Here is a 23,371-nt window from a genome sequence, read left to right as displayed (position 1 = left end):
ACAACTTAAAATGAGATTTTATGCAAGATTTATTTTCAATAAAATAAAATAAAAAAATCCTGAAGCTCTATACAAGTAAGTTTTTGCATCAAATGTTCAGACATAGAGCTAAAACTCATTTATGTAGGCTCCACATTTCTAGCATTTGCCCTATTTCTATTGTCTCAAATAAAGGTGCTACCAAAGCAGCATCACTGTAGGAGCTTAGAACTGGAAAGATTCCGGAATTTAACATGTGAACCATGTGGTTTCCTCTGTAACCTAGAACATGCGTTTCGGTGGATACTGGGCATCATTAGTGATGCCAATTGTCATTGTAACTTTTTCAGATCTTTGTTGCTCATAGTCTTCTTCTGTGTCTTTTATTATTACTGCTTGGCCAGTAGATTTTCATTACTTTTTTCATCTGGATTTTAGAATGATTAGAAGGTATATTTTCTTGTTCACCACCTTTAGTCAATAAAATTATCTTAATTGTTCATAAAACGAACTACGCAGTGGTCGGCATCAGTGACTCCGAACAGAGACCCAATAGTAAAGGGTGCATTTTAAGTAATGTTTGTTTCAATTACAGAAATATCAGATAAAAATAAGAAGTTCTGAATTTTCTCTAGTTCCTAAAACAGATTTTATGCAAGTTCTTCTAATTCCCACAGTATATAGAGAAAAACCAGGCCTGTCCTTCCTTAGGTACTTTCTCAAGGTTTGCTTTTCTGCAGAAGAATGCTACAAAGAAAACACAAAGCCCAATCTATAGAAAATCCCAAACCTAGACTTTGATTCCAGATCTGCAGAATCAACTAAAAAATTCAGTTAAAGAAATCAATCCTAAAATTTTCAAGGACTGAATTTGTGCCCATTTAACCTAGGCCATGCAAAAAATAAAAAGGAATTCCATATGGTACCACAAACCTCAGATAAAAGTATTGTCAGCTGGATTGTCCATAAAAACATTCTAGGTTTGCTAGTTATAGAAACAGAAAAAATCATCTTTGAATTTAAAAACCTCACAATTTAACTGTTCATACTAAAGAAAATGGTTTCAACAACTTAAAGACTGAAGCAAATTCGAATCTCTGCCTATGAGGAGAGAGATTTTTCTATAGATAGGTTATATGTTTCTTTGTTTAAGAAGCTCAGAGACAGGTTTACATAACAAGTCAAATTGCAGTTTATTACAGTACTGTTATCCTGTGTTGAGCTATCTAGGAGAATAAGACTTCAAAACCCTTACATCTAAAAGCCTGAGCCCTTACTTTCCAGTCTGAAAGAAAGAAACAAGCTGAAACTGTTTTAATATTCATTACAGTGTTCTCAAGAAAACACATATAAAAAATTAGTAAAGAGAGAATCTTTAGCACTGCCCATAAATGAACCAACAAAAGATCATCCTAAATAGTTAAGTAGAACAAATAAGAAAACATGATAAAATGGTGTAAGAATAAATGGAAGTAAACCAACGACAATGACATTGAACATTTACACAAATGTCAGATTGCCCAGTTCTTGGTTAAACATTTAGCTGGGATCTCAATCAACGTTTGGAGTGAGCATGACCAATTTTGAAAACAAAGAGAGAGCACAGCACAAAATTAGAAATCTGTAAGTGTTTCTAAAAAGATGAACGGACAAAAAAACGAGACTATGAAGACTGGAAATTAGGGCTCTGTTGTAGAATTCTTAATGACTTATTTATGGCTAAACTCTGTGGCTGAACTTCCATTCCTGCACGAAGTTTGCTGTAATAGAACTGAACATAACCTAAACCCTCATGATTCATAGTCGTATACCAGAAAAAAGGCACTGGCCAGGCATCAGAAATTAATCAATATTCTGAACTATTAAAATTACAAGAATTCCATAGAAGTGCTTAAAGATCTAGAAAAAAAACACCACAATACATTCACAGCCTAATACATTGAATACGAGCTCCAAGAGCAGCTTCTCTAAAAATACAAAGAAAAAAAATATTCTGTAAATTAAAATGTATTGTGATACATGCATTGTGTGCTATTTGCAAATGATCATCCATAATGACATTCATTGGACTCTATGCCCTTTGGGAAACCTCTAATTTCTCTGACAGGGTCTACTTTGTCTTATTCAGACCTCCCCCGTTTCACTGACAAGGTCTACATCTTCTTATCCAGAAAGATACGCAGGATAGCCTGAAACCTGGTTATCCCATTCTAGTAGTTCCCAAGAAATATTATGTATGATAAAACAGCATTTCTAATGAAAGCCATACAAAGTTCTTCCCAAACTTTTCTCAGTACATGACAGAGGAATCATCCTAATTACTGATACAACCCCTCATCCATGTAGTCACTTACTGAAGTCATAGTTAACCAGTGCCCTGTGCTTTGGATCAGCGTGGCTTTGTTAAGGTGTGGGTATGAAAGGACTGATTTTTCAAATGTGCCTTCCTACAAATGCTTCAGTCATTGTTAATAGTGAAGTGGAAGCAGAAGCAGCACATGCAACCATGGAAAGGGAACAACCTTTGTTTTGAATTCTTTCTATTTTTTTTCTTCAAAACTTCAAACTGAAATTCATCATTCACTACCTTGCTGTTACATGAAGGGACTCAATCATTGATCTCCAAAATGTAAACTGTAGTTCAGACTTTTTGACAGACTTAGAAATTGAGATGCACCAGACATATGTATCTGACTTAGACCTCTAGAATCTTACCTTCTTCTGAAGAACATTAACTTTGCGTTCCTTCACCTCTAACATGTCCTTGAGGTCATGGATCTCTCCTGCTTGAGTTCCCTTCTCCTCTGCCATCTCCTGAATCTGCTTTGTCTTCTTATTTAGCATGGTCTCCTTCTCTTCCAGGCGTAACCGCAATGCATCTACCTATATTCAGACATGCAGAAACAGGATTTGTTTAGCACTGAAGGAGAGAAATTTTAGAAAAGTTAAACCACACTTCCACAAGGGATTAAGTGCTGTCAGATCAAAAATAGATTAAAAATAAACTAACATCCCTTACTTTAAGACTTCAAGATACCTAAGGTTGTGATAAAACAGCTATCACAAGAGGTAGGAAACTAAGTGGTAAAAACAATCAAATGTTTTATTCCCAAATTATACAAGACCAATGCTCCTTCTTGGAAAATCTCAAACCATACTTCTGACTTAACTCAGTCTTGTAAGATACAAGCCTGGAATTTTTTTCATCAAAGTAGAAGCCAATACAGTGTGTTGCTGACAAGTTCTCTCCTATGCAGGAAAACTAACCCCTTTATTTGAAACATTACTAAAGTTCAGAGATTTGAACATTGATTCATAGTACCAAACAGTCAACTTACATTCTAGGTTTCACTTATAATCTCACACCAGCCTGGAGGTAATGAAAGCAGAGGTCTTTGCAGCTACTCCAGATCAAAACACGGAAAGAGGGTTACCTTAGGGTGCCTAAGAATATTTTGGCTTAAATAGCAACGTAAGAGTTTAAATGTGACATGCATTTTCAGCAGGATGCAGTTTTATATTAAAGATAAAACGGAACAACGGACACAATAAAGGGCATTGTGGGTACAATTTGGACACATAAACATACTTAGAGCTACAATGACCTCAATAAGTTCAGAAACAGACTCTGGGAATTCTATGGTATCCTCAGAGTTCAAAACTGCATGAGGAAGAGCTTTTGCTTTTCTGTGTTTCTCTTACATAAATGCAACACGGAGCTCACAAGACAAAAGGAATGGGAGAAGGAATCAAGAGCCATGTGAATATAAATTTGATGAGAAGAAAAAGGTCACCACAGAGCACAGACTAATCTCAAAGACTATTGTGGAATACAAAATCCAACACCACCAACCTGCTCAAGATACCAAAAGAAACCCACTGACCCCTATCTGCTTGCCATTCAGACAGAGCTCAAATCTGCCAGCTTGGCTGCTAATCTTATTTGACAGTACCAGATTTGGTTCCTGTTAGCTGAATCCATTACAAGACACCAGTCACACAGAGGAAACAGGGTGATCAATGAATTTCTTGGTCCTTCTGCACACCATAGGCTAGCAGAGACATGAAGTGAAAAGATTACTTGGACACTCCAGCTAGGGAAAGAATTTAGGTATTCACTATGCTTATGGTATTTCGAGCAACATTTAATTTTAATTTGTTATTCTAACTCCACTTTATTTCGATTTGCTAACGGAAAAATTGCCTCTAAGGCTCTACATTTACAGTATGTTACACCCACAATATCCTTTGCTGTTTTGTCTGCCTCCTTTTACGCTGAGCAATAAGCACTTGCCAGTGAGGAAAAGAACTGCCCTGCTCTCCCCATCAGCACTGCAATCCCGCTGCCACCTTTACGTCTGGAGCCTTCTCACTTACACATACGTTATTAAAATCACATTCCTGACCTCTCACCCAGCAAGTGGGGCACGGAGTATATTCTGAGGTGATTTTAGAGTACCAGGTACTACCCAAGTATGATTTATAGGATTGCTAGTGTTTGTAATAAAAAGTTTAGCAGGTGGATCAGGTTTTGTCTTCTTTTTTTAAAAACACACAGATTTATAGATTGAGTAGGTATGTTCTTCTCTGGATATTTCTAATATTAAAGCTAAGAGTCACTTTTGTTCATTCTTGAAGGGAAGCTGAAAATCTCCCTCACCAGCAAACACAGACACTCTCAACAGTTGTGTTGCAAAATATTTGAGATAGTCCAGATGCCTACAGCACAGTATTAAGTGAAAAGAGAACATCTGCAAACAGAAATTTATCCCCAGAATGCTTTCCATTTTCTGACTGATTATCCTCTTTGAACTCTATATTAGCTTACGGTTTGGGGTAAATTGCATTCCTGGTTTTATTTGTGTGAGGTCCCTGCCTAGGAAACCACAGCAAACACATTCAAGAATATTTTCAAAGGCTGGCAGGACACACAATCATCACCTTAGCACTATTCCTGGCAGAACACTGCACTTGTTTATTCATGTCAGCTCAGTTTATGTATGGCATCCTCCCACACTGACAAGAATTGAGGGCTGTGGGAGTCAGGTGATGCCAACTTCAACAAAGTCAGTTCAAGATTTTCTCTGCACATGGAAACGACCAGGCAAACAGCTACTGTGGTGCTGACGCCCCTTCTGACTTCAGTGTCTTGGACAGTGTTGTCTTAACCCTGGGTTAACCTAACTGCTTTCACAGTAACAGAACTGCCATGGCTTTAATTATGCATGGCAAGTAAAATCTTACAGTCCGGCTCAGGCAACTGCTGACTCTTCATATAACAATGGGCTTGCTAACTTGGCCTGCAGGTACCATCCAATATCCCCACGAAGCTTTAGCAAAATAAGCAAATTTGTTCCCACCTTCAACACAACAACCCTTCCTAGGTACAGGTACAACAGGTACCTCTTTTCAGCTGGGTACCATACATAACACATTTCTTCACTCTAAGAAGCATGTATGAAAAATTGTGTTGGGAATCACTGACTTGTCTTTGCAGAAGTTTGCAGTAGCAGTAAATAATACTCCATGACTCTGTTCTAATATGTGTAGCCCTACATTAAGCATGTAGAATTTCAAATTTCTAAGAAAAACTAGAACATTAGTAGCTCCAATGACTACTAGAACAAACACAATAAATGACATAATATTTAAATGTCTTCTTAAGCCTTTTTAAAAATGTTGGATTCTGTAATTAGATCAAAGTCTTAGCTTTAAGAATATTCTCAGCTTACAGCTTAGAGAAATCACTATAATTTTCAGAAGTCCACAATGCCAGTCAGAACTGACTCACGAGCTTGAATCAACTGGACGTGGGTTGCACACACATTTTGTTCTCATTTTTATCGTCATCTCCACTGTACAGTAGCAATCAGGGTATTATGACACTGGCAATTCTCACTCAGGTTTAGGAAGTGATGCCTAGAAAAAACAGTGCTCTACTCTCTTCCTGAGACCAAGTGATTCTTCCCACCTACCTGCCACCTGCTAAAACCATGGCTGAACTGTTGATTTAGATCAGTGAACTAAGCCATACTCCATTCAGTTAACACTCCATTCAGTTTGATCAGAAGGTACAATCTCCCCTGTGTTAAATCCAAGCCCTAATTTCTCTGAAATGGTAAAATTACAAACTTTTATTCTGTATTGGTGTGACATCATTAATAGCAGCAAAAGGAACAGACAGAATATCAGTCCTGAAATAGGTGTTTAGAGCTTGCTATGGTTTCTAACAAGAGCCAGCTACTTTTTAAAGATGATGTTGAAGTAATTCTATGTATGTCAGCACTCAGAATTCAAAGTTAATTGAGCAATGCAGACAAACTTGTATCGCGAATGCAAAGTGAAATGTTGCTTTTAGCATACTGTAGATGTGAAGTCTCCAAGTACCTGAAATGAATACATTTTAAAAAGGATCAGTTCTGTGACATTCTATTACGACCTTGCAAACACATTATGCGAACACAAATAAGAGTTAAGCTGTTTTCCTGATAGCATAGTCTGTAATTAAGACTTAAAAGCCATGTTTACTGACTGATTTTGACCCCAGTGGTTGTTCACAAGACTTAGTTCTCTATTTTTGACGTTAATCTTTCTTATTAACTATGTTAGAGTTGACTCTTCACCTTCGTATACAAATTGCAGTAATATCCAGTATAGTCTGTAGAAGACCTGAGAGTGAAATCTTTATGAACATAACAGCTCCCAGTTATCTGCACAACTTGGCCAGATTACATGACTACACCATGTAGCAGAGGCACACATACCTGGCTTTGCGCAGAGCCTGTTGGGCTCTCGCTGGGGTTATAAAACCCACTGCAGGACACATGTCCTGCTTCCAGGGCCTCCTCAGGTCAGAAATCAGTTCAACTGTTCTTTCATGACCTCTCACACTTAGTATTAAATACATAAACACGGTGAACTCGGTTCTGTGAGCTGAGCTTAACGTTTGCAGGTGTCAGCACAGGTCACAATGTGGATGGTGTTAACAAGCCTTGTAGAGACAATCACCTCCCACTCACACACTCCTCACTAAATCTGAGCCACTTCCTCACTGGCTCTTAGCTGGGAGAGTCTAAACTAGTTTCAAAATGTCAGTATAAGTCCTAAAAAAGACAGACCTTTAGAGAATTTTATGTTCTACTGAGACATTCGGAGCAAATAAAATATTTCCAGAGGACTGGATTCATCTTTCTACTGAATATTAATCTGAATATACCATATGGAACAGACCAATCACAGAACCATGCCAGCTTGGGCAGTATACAAAAATAAAGGCGAGTGTTCTCACTGAGTAATTTAACCTCCCATTGAAGCCACATACCTCCTGGTACCTAGGCTAAAAGGCTCATTTGGCAAAACACAAACTTTATATGGATATAGTCTTAATTAAAAACAAAATATTTATATTTGTTTTGTTTACAAAGAGATTGTACATTTTTTAGAGCTGTTTTCAAAGGTTCTTTCACAAATTGGAAAGTTAACCACAATATCATCTCCACCCAATAGCCCTCAAGATAAACACCCCACAAACAGCTCACTGTTCTTCGTAGTTTGAGTGTGGCAGGTGGCTAATACATTTTTGAGATTTTATAAAAACATCTCTTCTCCACCTACCTGCAGTTTTCTTTAACAGAAGACTAAAAGACAGAGGCTTATGAAGGTATGCTCTTTTCTCTCAAAATGTTTATTCGAACATGACTTTAAAATATCAATCCTTTATGAAGATATCTGCCAATATATGACAGAAAATGCACCTCTCTCCTTCCCCATAACTCTCTTGAGGTGCATGGAGGGAAGCTACTTATGCTTTAACATTGACTAGTACTGTCAACAGCGAGGCCAGGCAGGATCTCATGTTCCTACCCTATTCCCAGCAAAAACTCTTGTATGGAAAGATACCTTTTTCCTTAAAAAAACCACCCAAATGCATCACAGGATGCAATGACAAACATCCCAATACTCTATTTTATCAATGTGTTTCAGTGTTACAGTTGAGAGGATCACTTGTGAAGACAGATGAAAGGTAAAGGTGTATGCTGATTTAATTGTTGAGCTGTCTGTCAACAACATCAACAAGGATGAAAAAGATTGGACTATCTTTCAAAAGGTATAAATATCTTATTGGAATTACATAAAAATCCTCAGGGACATAAACAGATCATTCTACATTTTACTTACTCTGATACAACAGAAGAGCCTGATAATCAACAGTGCTTCCTATATGTTAAATCTAGACACAATTGCTACATCTTACTGTGAAGAACATGCTAGACTCTACTGAATCCATTAAATCTATCATAAAACCATCATTCTAAAACAGTATCATTAATGTTATAACTCCACAGCAACTCCTCACCGAAAGACAGAAAATAATCTTGCACCGTTACTGCAGTTACATTTCGCTTATAATATGTGGAAGCAAACTAAGTGAATAATCTAAAAGCAGCAATTACAAAATTTCTCTCTTTTACTAGTAAAAGAAGGGTGGGTAGACAGAGACAGTTTACATGTGTTGGAGGAAGAATCCAATTTGGTTTTGTATTGTGGTACTACATAAGAATCTCAACTGGAAGAACCCAGTGAAGAACAAATATTCTCAATGATTATTTAGTAATATTACAAGTTAGAGAATTGAATAATTTTCTGTATTAAAAAACTACTTTTGCTTCAGCTAAAATAAATCAAAATGTTTTGAATGACAATCAACAATATCTATCCATGGTGTATAATAAAGTCTTTTTCTTCTAAAATATCTTGTCTAAATTACATACATTTTAATTGAATAAACATGTTTACTTACCGTAACAGGTGAAATTATGACCATCTACTGAAGTCTCTTAAATGGTTAATTAAGTACATTATTTCAAGAACTTCATCTCATGGGCAGAAAAGTACTGATTTTTACTATTTAAAAGTAAGAATAGAAATGTATTTCTAGCTCTGCAGGTTTGTCACAATGTTGCACAGTGATTTAATATTATCTATATTGTTTTCAATCACTGTAATGGATCAAATCCTGAAATTTACATTTTAAAATGTTTATTTACCTTGTATCTATTTCCAGTGATATTTTGAAATGTAAATATTTTTTAAATAAATATGTATGAATCTAGGGTACATTCCTGACTAGTAAAAAAGAATGAACAAATTTACCAAGAAGTTTATGATTGTAACTAGCACACTTTCACAGTTATACTAATACAAATGAAAATTGTCTCAAGTGAATAATCCAAAAAAATCAACCTAAAATAAAACTAAAAATTAAAGTTTCTAGCTTGTAGAATTAAGTCACAACTAAAATTGGTCACTTAAACTATTTTCTTTCTGTCCAAGAGGAAACTAGGAAGGCAAGTTTTTAACTGCATTTATTTAAAAAAAAAAAAAAAAAAAAAAAAAGACGACCTTTCTCTTTTTGTTCCAGAGAAACTTAACACCTCTATATCTGCTATTTCTTCCCTCTTCAATCACCTCAAATTATTCACTCATCCGAAATTATCTGTTAATAAAATCAAGTTCAACATAGAGCTATAAATCTCAATTTGTACATAGAGTTTAAAATTTCTGCCTTTATTTCAGACCTGGGGATAAACTTGAGAGCCCTGTCTGAACTTCCTTCCATTTCCGTGTCAGTTAAATATAACAACGAAAGGTATTTTCTCTTACTGCCAGACTTCTGTCACCAGAGTTTTTCACTGTCATCTCTACAACTCTGCTCTTCTGATTCTGCAATATCAACTTCTACATAAATCTGAGAATAATCAGAAAAGCCATCTTAGAATATAAAAAATATTTACTATATAATTTGATTTTTGAACGTGGACAAGGTCATGTGAACTCATAGATTCACTGGACGTGGCTATATGAGCATAAAAAGTTCAAATAAATTCTCTTACACACTTGTAATATGGAATCCTTCTACCATTGTTATCCACAAATTTTCTGCTTTTCTATTTAATAGCTCCTTTGGATTTTTCGCTGCTTTAGCTGTAACAACACAAATATTTTTTGATGCATGACCGCCATCTTTTGGACTTCCACTAACACTACACTTTTCCAAGCCAGGGGACTAAAATGCTGTCTTCACACATTTCATCCTTGTTCTTCAAGAACGTCCAGAAGCAGTAAATTTATGCTATACTTATTATCCATTTGATGCTCAGATATACAGTTGTGTCTTACAGAAAATGGGAATTCATTAAGCAGTCGTTATCTAAACACAGTTTTGAGAATATTTTTCCTTTATCTTGGAATATGCATAATAAAACACGAAAGCCTGCATTTCAGGTGTAAGCACAGGTTTACATGCAAGAGTTCCCGTACATGCTGACATTTGCAGTGAAGCCTCAGCAAGTTGTATACTACTGAACTCTCTGCCATTCTCTGCTCTCTTTTAGCTACAAGGTCATTGAAAATAAATCCCCCCAGCTCAGGCATTGCAACTTCTAATTTAGCTGTGCCTAGGAAAACTCGTAATAGTGACTGCATGTTAGTGGAACATGTTGTGCAAGTGCACATCCATCCACAGGAACATGTATGCACTTATACACAGATACTTGTCTTTACGATCAGTCGCCTGTCCTAAAGAATCAAACACACAATCAAAGACACAACATGCCCAGAACAGGCAGGATCAAACAGTTATGGGATTGTATAACCTAAGCAGGAAGAAAATAAGTAACGCTTTTTATCTCTTTCTCTACAAAAAGCCAGTAAGTACAGAATTGCCCATTTCACCTCTGTCTGCAGGATGGCAGCTCTTTGCTCTTTAGCAGTAAGAGACTCTTTCAGAACTTCAATATGCTGCTTGCTGTCGGAGAACTGATTTGTGAGGGTCTCCAGCTTTGTCTGCAAGGCCAGCAATTCGGTGTCTTTGCGTGACAGCTCCTGTTTCACCTGACCAATCTGAAAAAGAAAGAAAAGACCGGCAAAGGAAAGCATAATTTATACCTTCCTTACAAGAATAACTATAAATTCACGTAACTATCAACAAACGGTATGATATTCTAAACTTATCCCACAGAACTGTGAAGCCTTCGGTTATCTTGAGTGGAAGGTCAGCAAACATTGTGTCATGAGCAAAAGATACCAAGAAAAAGAGAGAGGGAGCAATAGCATCAATTTTTCAAGAGATGCTCTTTTTAACAGAGTCAGTCTGTTCATAGCCATCTTTCAAAGGACAGACCCAAACCGGTTACTTAGCAGGGACAGGTTTCTAACGAGGATGAAGCAGAAATGTAATGAGAAAGTAGTCTCATCCTGTAGTATCAGAAAAGATGTGATACCTACAGGTCTCTCTCAGAAGCAAGATATTTACTTTGGAATGTCAAACCAAGGAGTTTCTGTCCATCTCTCCACCTGTCAACCCAGACTCATGCTTACAGAGTACGTAAAGGCACCTTTACTTTTCCCACTATTTACAAACCCAGCATTTCATTCTTCTAATGCGTTTAAATTTATGGAAGCTTCTTAAAGCAGATGCAAATATACATCAAAACAACATGAAAACTGTTTGTGGAATTGCAGGCTGCTGAGAGCAATTTCCTAGGTTTAATTAAATCAGTATGGAAATGCCAATTTATTTTAACAAATGTAGATTGGATTATAATTTTAAAAGATAAAATTAAGAAATGTTAAAAGTAAAGCATTGAAATTAGTTGAAATCACATTCTAAGTGCAATCATCACCCAGGACAATTTTGATGCAAATCTGAAGAAAAATAATAATTATAATTAAAGATGACAGGAAATTCTAAAAGTAGACTTGTGTCCAAGTTTATAACCAACTTTCTAGTTTGTCTCTGATACATCTCACAGAATAAAATAGCAATATTTTACCTTTATATTATATACCAGAGGTGGACATATCTCTAAAAACTAAACAGGTTTTTATAACTTGCACAATTTTGCTTGTGACATTTAAAAAAAAAATCTCAATCCCAAAAGTATCTTGCCCAGTGCTTCAAAACAGAAATTAAAGGACATCACAAACTAAAAAAAAAAATTGTCCAGGTCATCCTCCATTTTTGGGAATGTGCTGAAAAAAAAATTACACTGATTTAAGCTGTAAGGTGGTGGTTTTTTTAATTTTTATTTTTATTTATAATAAATGCACGTACTAGTAGAAATAACTGAGAGGAAAAGCTTGGGTAAATGCAGTTTTATCTTGACAACACTGTTTCGGTAATGGGCAATTAAAGAAAGGAAGCTCTTTACTGAAGAGCATTAAAATTGCATCAACAGACGTCATCAAGGACTCCTGCGTTCTACTGTGAAACTGCATATATGAGGAGATAAGGAAGAAGGGGACTGGAGAAAGGAGGACGTGTATTTCAAAAAACCTCATTCATACAAATTTTTTAAAATGCAGTAATAGTAAGGAGGACAAGAAGAATGTAATTTATAGAACTATTCAATAGTTTATTGTTCACTTAATTCAAACATAGTAGTTTGGTTTTTTTTCATATTTTTATTAAAGCAAATATGTCCACATAATGATTTCACCACCTATATAAATTAGATACAGAAGTACTGATTTTAGCAGCACTATATGTGCTGGAGGCTACTGGCCAATACAACCAGTTGCACAACACTGTTCGGCACAGCAGAATAGCTGGGAAGATATGAACTATTTTCTGCTAGTTATGTTTGCTGGAGTATCCAAAAAAACAAGCAAGCCTCCTTAAAAATTTCAGATGATAATCTTTTTCAACCAGCAGGTAGATGAAATGACAGTAACTCTTCCTCAAATCAATTTGTTCTTTCTTTGAAAAGATAAATTCTTTTTGGGGTCATATCAGAAGAGAGGTTTACTCTAAATACTTGTGTTCTGGTGAAATGCTGTCATCTAACACAACCACATTTCATTACATTAAAATTCCCCAGTTGCACCCCAAGATCGTTCTCTCTAGAATCCCGATTTCAGAGCTGTAAGCCCACACTGCCCATGTGCTAAGGCTCTTTAGGAAGAACCCAGTGCAAACCATTCCAAGTAACAAGAGAATTTTAAACAGCATTACGTGCTCATGTCTCTCTTCTTGGTGAGACACTATAATTCCTCAGCAAATGCACTAATTTCACAGCAAAGCAATAACCTACATCATGCTGCTAAAATCAAACAATCGGTTTTAAAAAGCGTTCAGCATCCAGCTTTTGTTATTTTTTGTGAAACAATGTTAAGAGGGTTCAGCAAGTGTTTTCAAATTATTTTTGTTTTACTTGTCTCAAATCTCTTTCAAAGTCTGGTCCCAAAATGGGTGCTGAATACTTCTGAAAATCTGCTTAAACAGAGAAAAATAAGCTATTGCTAAAACACCTGATACCATTAAAAAACCCGTAACAAAATAAATACAGATGTTTAGTTGAAGAGTGATGTTATGGACACCAAAACCATGAGAACAAAAATGCAGCTACAAGGCTGAGCAGGCTGTTAGTTCTACTGTTATATTGAGTCATGAAGAAGGTAAGAGAAGAAAAGCTATCCCGAAAGCCAGAGAGCTCGCAAGCCCCAGTGAATGGCCACTGCACACAAAAAATAAATCTTACTGCAGAGACCTCGGCCTGGAGACCAGCCACTCTTTTTTTCAGGTCCTCCCCTTGAGCCTCTTTGGCACTTAGCTCTTCCTTCAGTTGCTCTACCTGTCACGACATTGTTATGCTTTTAAATATTTATCATTTGTCAGCTTCTAGTTGGCCTGTTTCAATCCAAGTAACTACAAGTGACAAAAAACTGAACAGAAGGATCAACACCGGTCACTCATTTTCTCTTCCATTCTTCGTTAAGTCTTCTCAAAAGTTTAATATCTCTGTAATTTCATATAGGCTGCCAGACAAGAATTTGATTATGAAACAAAGACGTACAGTCATGGTTGTGTTTATACATGTCAAATATGGGGCACCTCACCCAACAGTTTTGCAACTGGAATTCATGAAGAAATTAGGACAGGAAAAGGGATGTTTATCAGTTTAAGAGAAATAAAGTTAATTGTCAAGATACAGCCACAGATGATTATACAATACAATAGTGGAAAAAAAAAATGTACAATTACAAAACAAGGTAGGACAGCAAGATATAAAGATTGGAGTTGACTATGAGTCATGAGTGAGGAGTTATCAAAAAAAAAAGCAAATTTTCTGCAGGAAAATAAATGAGCAGACACAATAGGTGGGAAAGATCCAGAAGGTGAGAATCTGAATAGATCTACACACCCACAGAGGGAGAGGAAAAGGGGAAATGGAAGAGTCGCTAACAAAGGAAGAAGGAAAGAAGAAAAGAAGGAGGAAAGGAGAAAAAAAGAAGAAAGGATGGAACGAAGAGGTGCTAAAACTCTCTATCTTTTCGTAATTTGAAGGGGGTATCCTTCAATTCCTAGAAGCAACTAAGTGGGATACAGGGCAAAAGTGTAAAATTACAGATGTGGTTATCTTGAGGTAAATCAGTGAGCTGGCATGAGGGAAGTGAAAGAAACACATTTGTATTACATGTTTCTACTTCAGGGCAAGTAACACTTCCCCAAGAAACTTTCTCCAGCATTCTTTTCTCAACAAATAATTTCAAGCAGGACAAATGCAGTAGGTTACAATTGTTCAGGACCTAGTAGAGTGATTTTCAACCTCTGTTCCAGTGATTTGTACACTGTTCACAGGGAGTATGCAAAACCTAACTAAGAAAAGCAAGACTGTTCACACTATACTTAAATTTACTGTACAAGGTGGTCTGAATTTTCATGAGAAGATGTTAGGGCCCATGGAGGGACTGCAAAACTTTTCCTTGGGAGAAACAAAGAATGAATTGTCTTTCGGCTATAAACAATTCAGTAGTCAGTGTCCATCCATCTTTACACCTGAGGATCAACACGTCTCATTGTTCTATTTGTCCTGTATTCCCAATGGCATTAATTCGTGTTGGTATTGCCACTGTTGTAGAATCTACTCTCATTCTGACTCCACTACTGGAAGGACAGTGTAATCGAAAGCCATTATAGTGACAGTTCATGATCTTTTCAGCCTTTAATCAAAAGGCCTACAAGTTATAGTACAACAGCTGCAAAAAGAAACATCATTTTTTTCAATAGACGACATTTGAAAAGACTCTCGACCAAATAAAATGGACAACTATAATGGATTAGCAACAGTCTAAAGATAAACACAAAATCCTTCTGAAATAAAATAAATGTGTGAAAGCAAAACCAGAATTCAGGCCATTTACCTTACTGAACCTCTTTTATAATCTTGTCAAATTTGAATTTAAAATTCTCTAAAGTGTTTTAAAATTATTTTAGTGGCTTTATGACAGAATATAAATAAATTCTGTTTTGGAGCACCTGAATGGGAACCCAAACTGTAACTTCTTACTGAAACACAAAAGCTTCTCTCATCTGTTTGCTAAGCTCAGTTCATCTTACTACCATCATTTGTTTTCTCAATACCTTATTTTTCATGAATTTGGAATGACTACGGTACACCTCCATTTGCTTCATTTCCTCTTCACGTTCCTCTGTGCTCAGAGCTCCATTTGACTTCAACATCTGAATCTCTTCTTCCAAATCCCGGAGACCACGCTCCATGGAAGAAATTTTTGAATCCTGAAAACCGTTAGAAGAAACAGTTAGATATTTAGATGATCTGTTAAAATACCATTGGAGTAAAAAAAAAAAAAAAAAAATCAATAAAGCAGACTTTTGCAACAAGAAATCAGAAAGGTAGTAAGGTGAAGTGCTATGTTGTAATTCACAACAGTGTTCTGTTTCAGCACTCACATCATTTCCCAGAAATACTGGTGTTTCTCTTCTGATAGTAAAGATGGTTTATTGTTACCAGATGGTCAATTAGATTTCATTACAATGGACCACAAAGATGACTAATAAAAGGAAGACGGTAAATGAAAGACTCCAGAGTAGAAAGATGGGAAATGACTATAGAAAACATTGAGATGCAGTGGAAATAGTTGGAAGGTAAAAAAAAGAAGGAAAATAAAAGAAAAAGGCACAAGTAAAGGAGGAGGAAGAAAGGGAGGATACAAAAATGGAATAGAATATTTTGCAAAGACAGTTTCCAATTTTCTAACTCTATTTGTCCAAACCCTGGCTGATGTACTTTATGGACCATACAATATGAAATACAATTGCATAAAGCTGTGTAAACCACGCACTCCACTTGTGGCTCCTGAGCTCTTGGCAAATTGCCATTGTTCCATTAGCTACTTGAGTTAATGGTTTAAGAATTCAATCACAATTTCATCTAGAAAAGTTAGCTTTATAATCATACACAGACATCTTTCTAGCTATATGACCCATTCTTTAAGCAGGTTTTGAGTCGCAAATTGCTAATTTTGGCATAAAATAAATATACTTTTTTCAAACTAGAAAACTGACAGAACTGTACAGTATTTGGCAGAGCTGCCTTTCATATGAAAACCGATTTTCCAAAGAACAAATGATACTGATGCCCACATGCAATCATTTACCTTCATCTCAATAACAGTTTGCAGGGCCTTTGTCTTGGCTGTGTCAGGAGCATTTTCAAATCGACGATGGATCTCCTGTACCAGCAGAAAAGAAAGAGTTGGCTTAATTGCATTTTGTCCCACTTACGAAATACAAACAAAATTACTAGAAGCTTCTCTTCCTAATACATAATATAATTCAATGCTGCTTTCTGATGTTACCAGTTCATATATATTTTGTTTTATTATTTCTCATACCAAAGGAAGGACAGGTGAAAGTTCATTCAACAGACTTAACACCCTCAATTAAAAAGGCACAACAGAAACTGCATCTTTGACTACCGACATACTAAAAATAAACTGTTGAAATGACAGCTTAGTGTACTAAAACTCCCCATCATCCGCTGGCTAAACTAATCTAAACTATTGCTAGTTTCTCATGGAAGATAAACACATAACTTATTTGACTAGATGCTTACTGAAAACAATAATGCTGTGGTTTCTGTTTCAACAAGCTATAAGGTGCAGTTGGGTAGATAACTCTCTTTTCCCAAATTTTTTGCCCCAGAGTAGTAACACTTAATTATGCATGATGAAAGCCTTTCTCCACAAGGCCTCAAACACAGCTGAAAGCACATGAGTGGACAGCACCTTGCTCGAGGAGCTCGGAGTGCAGAGCCAGGAGGACACAAAAGTCCAGGTGATATTTCTGTTGATGTGAATTCAAAAAACTAGCATGCTTCAGACTGCTCACTGAGGAATCACAGAATGGTTGGGGTTGGAAGGGACCTCTGGAGATCATCCAGTCCAACCCACCCGCTAAAGCAGGTTCACCCAGAGCAGATCTCACAGGAAGGTGTCCAGGTGGGTTTTGAATGTCTTCAGAGAAGGAGACTCCACAGCCTCTCTGGGCAGCCTGTTCCGGTGCTCTGTTACCCTCAAAGTAAAGAAGTTTCTCCTCATATTCAGATGGAACCTCCTGTGCTCCAATCTGTGCCCATTACCCCTCATCCTATCATTGGGCACCACTGAGAAGAATTCTCTCCCATCCTCTTGACATCCACCCTTGTGATATTTATAAACATTGATCAGATCCCTTCTCAGCCTTCTCCAGGCTGAACAGACCCAGCTCTCTCAGTCTCTGCTCACAAGAAAGGTGCTCTAGGCCCCTCATCATCTTCGTAGCTCTCCACTGGACCAACAGAAAGCTGAAACAACTTGTTCAATCGTACAAAGTAGTTAGCAGTTTCAAACCAACAAGTGAGAAATACAGGAGAAACAATACAGTATCTATTCCACTTTTTCATTATTTGTCTTAAAATAGTATTGTCCTTACACCACATGCTAACGTTAAATGTAGGAATGTGAATACTGTTAGAAAGTTAATATTATAGGACATAAAAATATCTTGGTGCCCATAGAGTATGAATTGTGATATATGTTAACCTAACAACAAATTGTATACGTGTACACACACACAGATACAGTTTAGTCACCCACTCCCTTCAAACTTCTAGAAGACAAATCCAAAAAGCTATCCAGAAATTGGTATTTTCAATAGACATGGTGAAAATATAAGATTTTGTATTGTAGTCATACTTGGTCCATATGACTAATTATTTGAATGCGAAAAGTAGAGTTGTATAGTGCTTTTCAAAATACCGAGAACACTACTTATCTTGTAAGATTGTTAAGTGTTCTTACACAGCTGTGAAGTGAGTAGAAATGTGTAGTGATGACAAAGGCCACAAGCAGGATTTTGCATAAGTTTGGCACAAGGCCATTTGCATAAGTTGATGCCCATGAGTGGTAATAACAAGAAAATTTAGTAGACTGTTTCTCTGTCTGTAAAGACTATACTTGTGTATTTCCTGAGAAGGTACTTTTACAAGTATGTTTGCCATGTATGGTGTTATTTTCTGAAAAAAAAAAAAAAAAAGACAAAAAAAAAAAAAAAAAAAAAAAACCCAAACAACCAAACAAAAAAACCCCACCCAACAACAACAAAAAGGCAAACAAACAAACAAAACCCACCACCAAACAAACACAAACCAACCAACCCCTCTTGAAAAAAAAAAAAAGGTAAACTGTTTCTCCCATACTTGACAGAGAACTTGAGAGCCTCTGGTCATGTACCACTGACACCATATAGACCAGAGTGGAGGAATATCATTGATATTCTTCTACTTATCTGTACCTGTATTCACAAAAGGGATTTACTCAAATCTAAGCAGTCTAATCAGACTTTTCTTTTGGCTCACGATGTTCTCTATCTGCCTGTAAGGTACGAAGGGTAGTGTGCATTCTTCTCTGCTATTCTTCTCAAATGTTGTCTGAAGCACAGCATAATTGGTAATTTCTCATCACCAGCCTTCTACACTGCTGGTCACTAGAATTCTTCCACTTTTCCATCTGCTTACAGGATTAGGAGCATGCTTCTTTTTTGTTGACAGTTAAACAGATATGGCTTCTACCTATTCAACAGGTTTTAAATCAGGTGAGGCGGCCACTTTATCTTGAACATACTGATGTTAAATCTAAGGAGGGCAACATACTACACTGAGATGCTCTTTCCAGGAGGCTGATCGTAAGGCCATCTAAAAATTTCAGGCATTATCTCTGGCATCATCTCTGTAGCAGAGCTGTAAGCTTTTTCAAAGCAGACAGCAGGCAGCCCAGCCAACTGAACCTTCTTCCACTGTTTGCTGTGCCCATCCTCAGAAGAAGAAACAAGAAGCTGTCGGCACACAGGATACCCTTGGTACAAGCTGGACCAGCATCCTCATGTTGCTTTTATTACCTACTCCATCCTCAGCATTCTTCCTGAGACACATCAATGAAACTACTTTTCTGGTCCATCTCCACTACTTACTACTCAAGTACCCACCTTCTTCAGAAGTAATCAAAGAATCATGGAATGTTAGGGATTGGAAGGGACCTCAAAAGATCATCTAGTCCAATCCCCCTGCCAGAGCAGGAACACCTACATGAGGCTACACAGGAACACGTCCAGGTGGGTTTTGAATGTGTCCAGAGAAGGAGACTCCACAAACCAATACTTTAGAGATTCTAACATGTATAGCAGCATAACTGAATGAAAAGCAGCTCATCATGAGGTTGAATTTGCTTTAATTTTACCACATACTCTGCCATCAGAGCTTATCTTACTACCCTCAGTCAAGGATCAGAGATAAAAATCATAGTGCTACATACTGTCTTAATAAGAATAAGCTATGATAAGCTTTTAAGACTCAAGACCAGTCTGAGCATTTAGAAATATGGCAGGGAGCAGATCCAACACCCTCCACCTGTCTCTCAGTACTCTTACCAGTACCTGTTATGAAAAACATGACTGTTCTTCAGTGTCCTCAGCTGCCTTATTTAAGGTAGCTGCGGCATATTTTTCCCTGTTTCCATCTCAGACACCTTGAATGCATAGATTCGAGAACTGCATCATGATTCCAAGATATTGTGGCTGTCAGTCCTTCTCATGAGCTCTGGACAAAGCAAGTTTCTGTCTTGTCACCAGTCCAACATAGTTGCAGACACCTGTTCAATATTTTAGCATGTACAACTCTACAGCTAGACTGAAGCCCTCAAAAAATTTCAAAGGATGCTTTTGTACAATTTAAGTGATAGGAGCAGCTTCCTCCTGAAAAATCTCCATATCTGAAGTATGCAGAGTAGACACTGGGGACTCTGTTCATGCATTCACCAAACAGTATGTTGCTGGAGAGGCGTCCAGATACTTCACTACTCTGGAAGAGGAGGTCCATATATATTTGACCGAAGTGAAGAGAAGTGCTTGGACTGAGTCATTGTACAAGTACACAAACATCTGCATAAGAAAGAAACATGACTTCTGACTCTTCCTCTGGAGAGGCTCATAACATGTCCCACATCTTCCAAGCCCTTCTCAGAATTATCTTTTCCTGCAATTCCCAGGCTGAGCAGAACCGAGAGGGTAAGACACACACTGTCCTGTTTGTAAATTCATCTGTGGCACTTTAAGTGAGGTGGTATTTGAGAACACTTATTCTTGCACACATCCTATATTGCTGTAATACCAAATTATTCTGTAATTTCTGCTTGGCTATGAAAGCACCTACTAAGAACATATATAGAAACAACACAGCTCCAAAACCATCATTTAACTTCTTTGAGAGGAAACTGGTAAAAACAGTTCACAATTGAAGACACCCAGTCACATCTTGGCAGCAGGATCAAATACTTGTCTACTTGAAAAGAAGTTACATGGGAGGGAAAGAAAAGAAGGTTTGAATCCCCCAGATTTCAGAATTAAAAAGTTGCTTTTCCTAACTTCAAAACTCATGTATGGGGAAAAGTTAATAAATATAAAGATGATTCTTTAAGCTTAAAAAGGTGAAGAAAGATCTGAGAGTGAAAAGTATCCTATTCTGAATTGCATGAGCTTTCACGAAATGCAGAAAGTTACATCTCCAGCTGTTCCTGTCACATCAGTTGTACAACTATCCAAGGACCATTATTGTAGACTAAAAATTAAACAGCTGGATAAGAGAGATAAATTAAAATAAATTCTTGTGGAATTTTAGAAACTGAGACAACAAAAGATCAAAACATCAAAAAATAATATGCCAAAAGTCTAAATATATATTACTTTTATTTTAGGAGTCCAATTACCTACTAGATAATTTCCAGTTGTGTGGAGACAGGCTCTCTGACCTGAGAACATAAAAGCAACTACTACTAAGGAAATGGAATAGATAGAACACACAGCATGCGAACAGCGTGTCACTAAAGGGATGCTGACAAACAGCATCTGCTTTTCACATTGCACAGCATTTTCCCGAATAAAAAATTCTTCTAAATTCTTTCTTTAGAAATGCCTGTACCTCCAGTGTCTGAAGTGATGCTTTCTTTGCACTTCAGCAAAGGAAATGTCCTACTTCTATCATCTTAGGTAATTCCACTGTGATTTGGATGACACAACCTGATGAAAAACATCTCCCACCTCCCAACTGCATAGTAAGGACTTAATTTTGGCAACATGCCCACAGTTCTAAAGAGTCTGAAAAAAGGGTCACAGGCAGTCTGAACCCCCCTAGAACACAGATTTAACTGCAGCTGCCAAAGGAAGGTTGTGCACAGATAACCTTCTTAATTGCGAAATACAGGTCGTGTACTTATCTTTCAGTGGCAGAATGGAGAAGTATTAATATATCTTATCTCTGATGTATTCAGGTTCTATCGTGGCCACACACCACAGAGATGAATGAAAATTTTATTTTCATCTTCAGAACATGACTTTGAACAATAATTAAAAGCACAGGACCACACAGCGCTAGCAGGACCACAAAAATACAAAACTAATCCTTCATTCCTTGCAAGTTATCCGTTCTGATAAAGTAATAAAGCATTTTTCCTTTCTTCTACTTTCATAAAGAACTTTCACGTGTAACCGATACTGGTCCACAACAAACTAGTCAACTTCAACATCTTCTTACCTTTGAATGCAATTTAAATTATTATAGCAAAAGATGGCTTATATATATTTTATGTTTTAAGTGCTTTTATATGTTCCATGATTCCTCTATTAAAAAACAAAAAAGTAAAATAAAAAGGGGGAAAAAGCTACTTGTTCCCAAGTTTTGTGCAACATGCATGCTTTTCACTATTAATTATTATTACTATTAAAAATATGCACTGTATTTTTGTTACAGTTTAGCCCGTGGGAACTTCTAGCCATGAGATATCATCACAACATTACCAAGAATATAGAAAAATGCTCTATTATCCAATTGTTTTTCCAAGTTTTATGTTTAATACTCCATTATTATAAGCTATAAGAGTATCCTCAATTCTTTAACATAAACAAGAAAAGCTTTAGCTGGAGGGACACCTTATTACCTGTTTCACAATAGTGTTATCTCTACGGATACAGCGTGTCCACTTTGAATGTCTAAAATTTAAAACCTATATTGATATACCGAAGAGAGTTCAAAGAAGGACTGCAGGAGCATAATTTGTCTTTAGAATAAAAATATCAAAACAAAAGTTATTGGGCAAATTGATCACAGCTTTAAAGTTCCTTCACAGGCAAAAAAAAAAAAATCAAAATATGTCATTCAGTCTAAAAAAATATTAAGATTCAATAACTGGAAACTGAAGGCTAGAAATAGTCAGAAGTTTTAAACAGTGTAGCTGCCTTAACCAGAGGTGAGGTTGGTACTTCATCACTACCATTTTTTAATTGAGAATAGCTATTTTCCTTTAAAAAAAAAAATCTACTTCAAACTAGAAACTAAAGGTATGCATCGTATTACCTTACATCTGCCAAGTAGGTCTACAAGGTAGCACAGCACCCCTATGAGAAACAATACTGTAATTTTCTGGTCAACCTAATTACATGGAACAGCTCATCAAATGTACTAAGAACATTGAATATGTAAAGAATAGCTGTGATAAAATGATTTTAATGCATCAAAAAGAATAACAAATTCTGCGGTTTCTTCCTTGAGCAAGAAGTGCCAAAATAATTGAAAATTAGATAACAGAATTTAGAATTGAAGGAGTCCTCAATATTGAGCAGTACCAGCACTATGTCTTTAAAATATTAATAAATTATACATATGTGCACAAAACTGAAGGAAGGAATTTAATCAGATTCTTTTCTTCCTTTACAACTGGGCCATATCATTCATTGTTAATTCCTCAGTTAGTCCTGCTTCCAATTTTGCATGGGAATTGGAAGAAATGTGAAGGTGGACTTTTAAGCAATGATGGTTTTACAGTGGAGTAGGCTGTATGCTTAAAAATACAGCATTTTATCTTTCAGTAGCACCACAAGATAAGTGCTCTCAAAGCAAAAAAGGACATGCCTTCCATTTCCTGCAGAACCTACATAATCAGATAGCATGTATCGCATAGAGAATACGAAAAATACGCTCATTCATACATGAATGCCTTTTTA

The 23,371-nt window shown here is 36.6% G+C and overlaps 1 protein-coding gene across 18 annotated transcripts in view; it reads right to left on the bottom strand.

Annotated features, from left to right (window-relative positions):
- ERC1 (ELKS/RAB6-interacting/CAST family member 1) overlaps positions 1–23,371 on the bottom strand; it is a 295,118-nt gene that overhangs the window by 198,106 nt on the left and 73,641 nt on the right. For 10 of the 18 annotated variants that reach the window (XR_011742041.1, XM_065859918.2, XM_065859923.2 and 7 more), the window contains exons 4-8: positions 16,441–16,515; positions 15,404–15,559; positions 13,530–13,613; positions 10,714–10,881; positions 2,695–2,862 (exon numbers count right to left, since the gene is read on the bottom strand). Coding sequence is in view for 17 of the 18 variants with exons in the window: in XM_065859918.2 (XP_065715990.1) it covers positions 2,695–2,862; positions 10,714–10,881; positions 13,530–13,613; positions 15,404–15,559; positions 16,441–16,515 (651 nt within the window). In the remaining variant the exon portion in view is untranslated. The remainder of the gene's footprint in view (positions 1–2,694; positions 2,863–10,713; positions 10,882–13,529; positions 13,614–15,403; positions 15,560–16,440; positions 16,516–23,371) is intronic. The other 8 variants (XM_071817537.1, XM_071817541.1, XM_065859930.2 and 5 more) reach the window with 1 other exon arrangement.

This window comes from Patagioenas fasciata, chromosome 1 (assembly GCF_037038585.1).
Source record: "Patagioenas fasciata isolate bPatFas1 chromosome 1, bPatFas1.hap1, whole genome shotgun sequence".
NCBI classification, from domain to species: domain Eukaryota; kingdom Metazoa; phylum Chordata; class Aves; order Columbiformes; family Columbidae; genus Patagioenas; species Patagioenas fasciata.
This window is presented reverse-complemented; position numbering and strand designations above follow the sequence as displayed.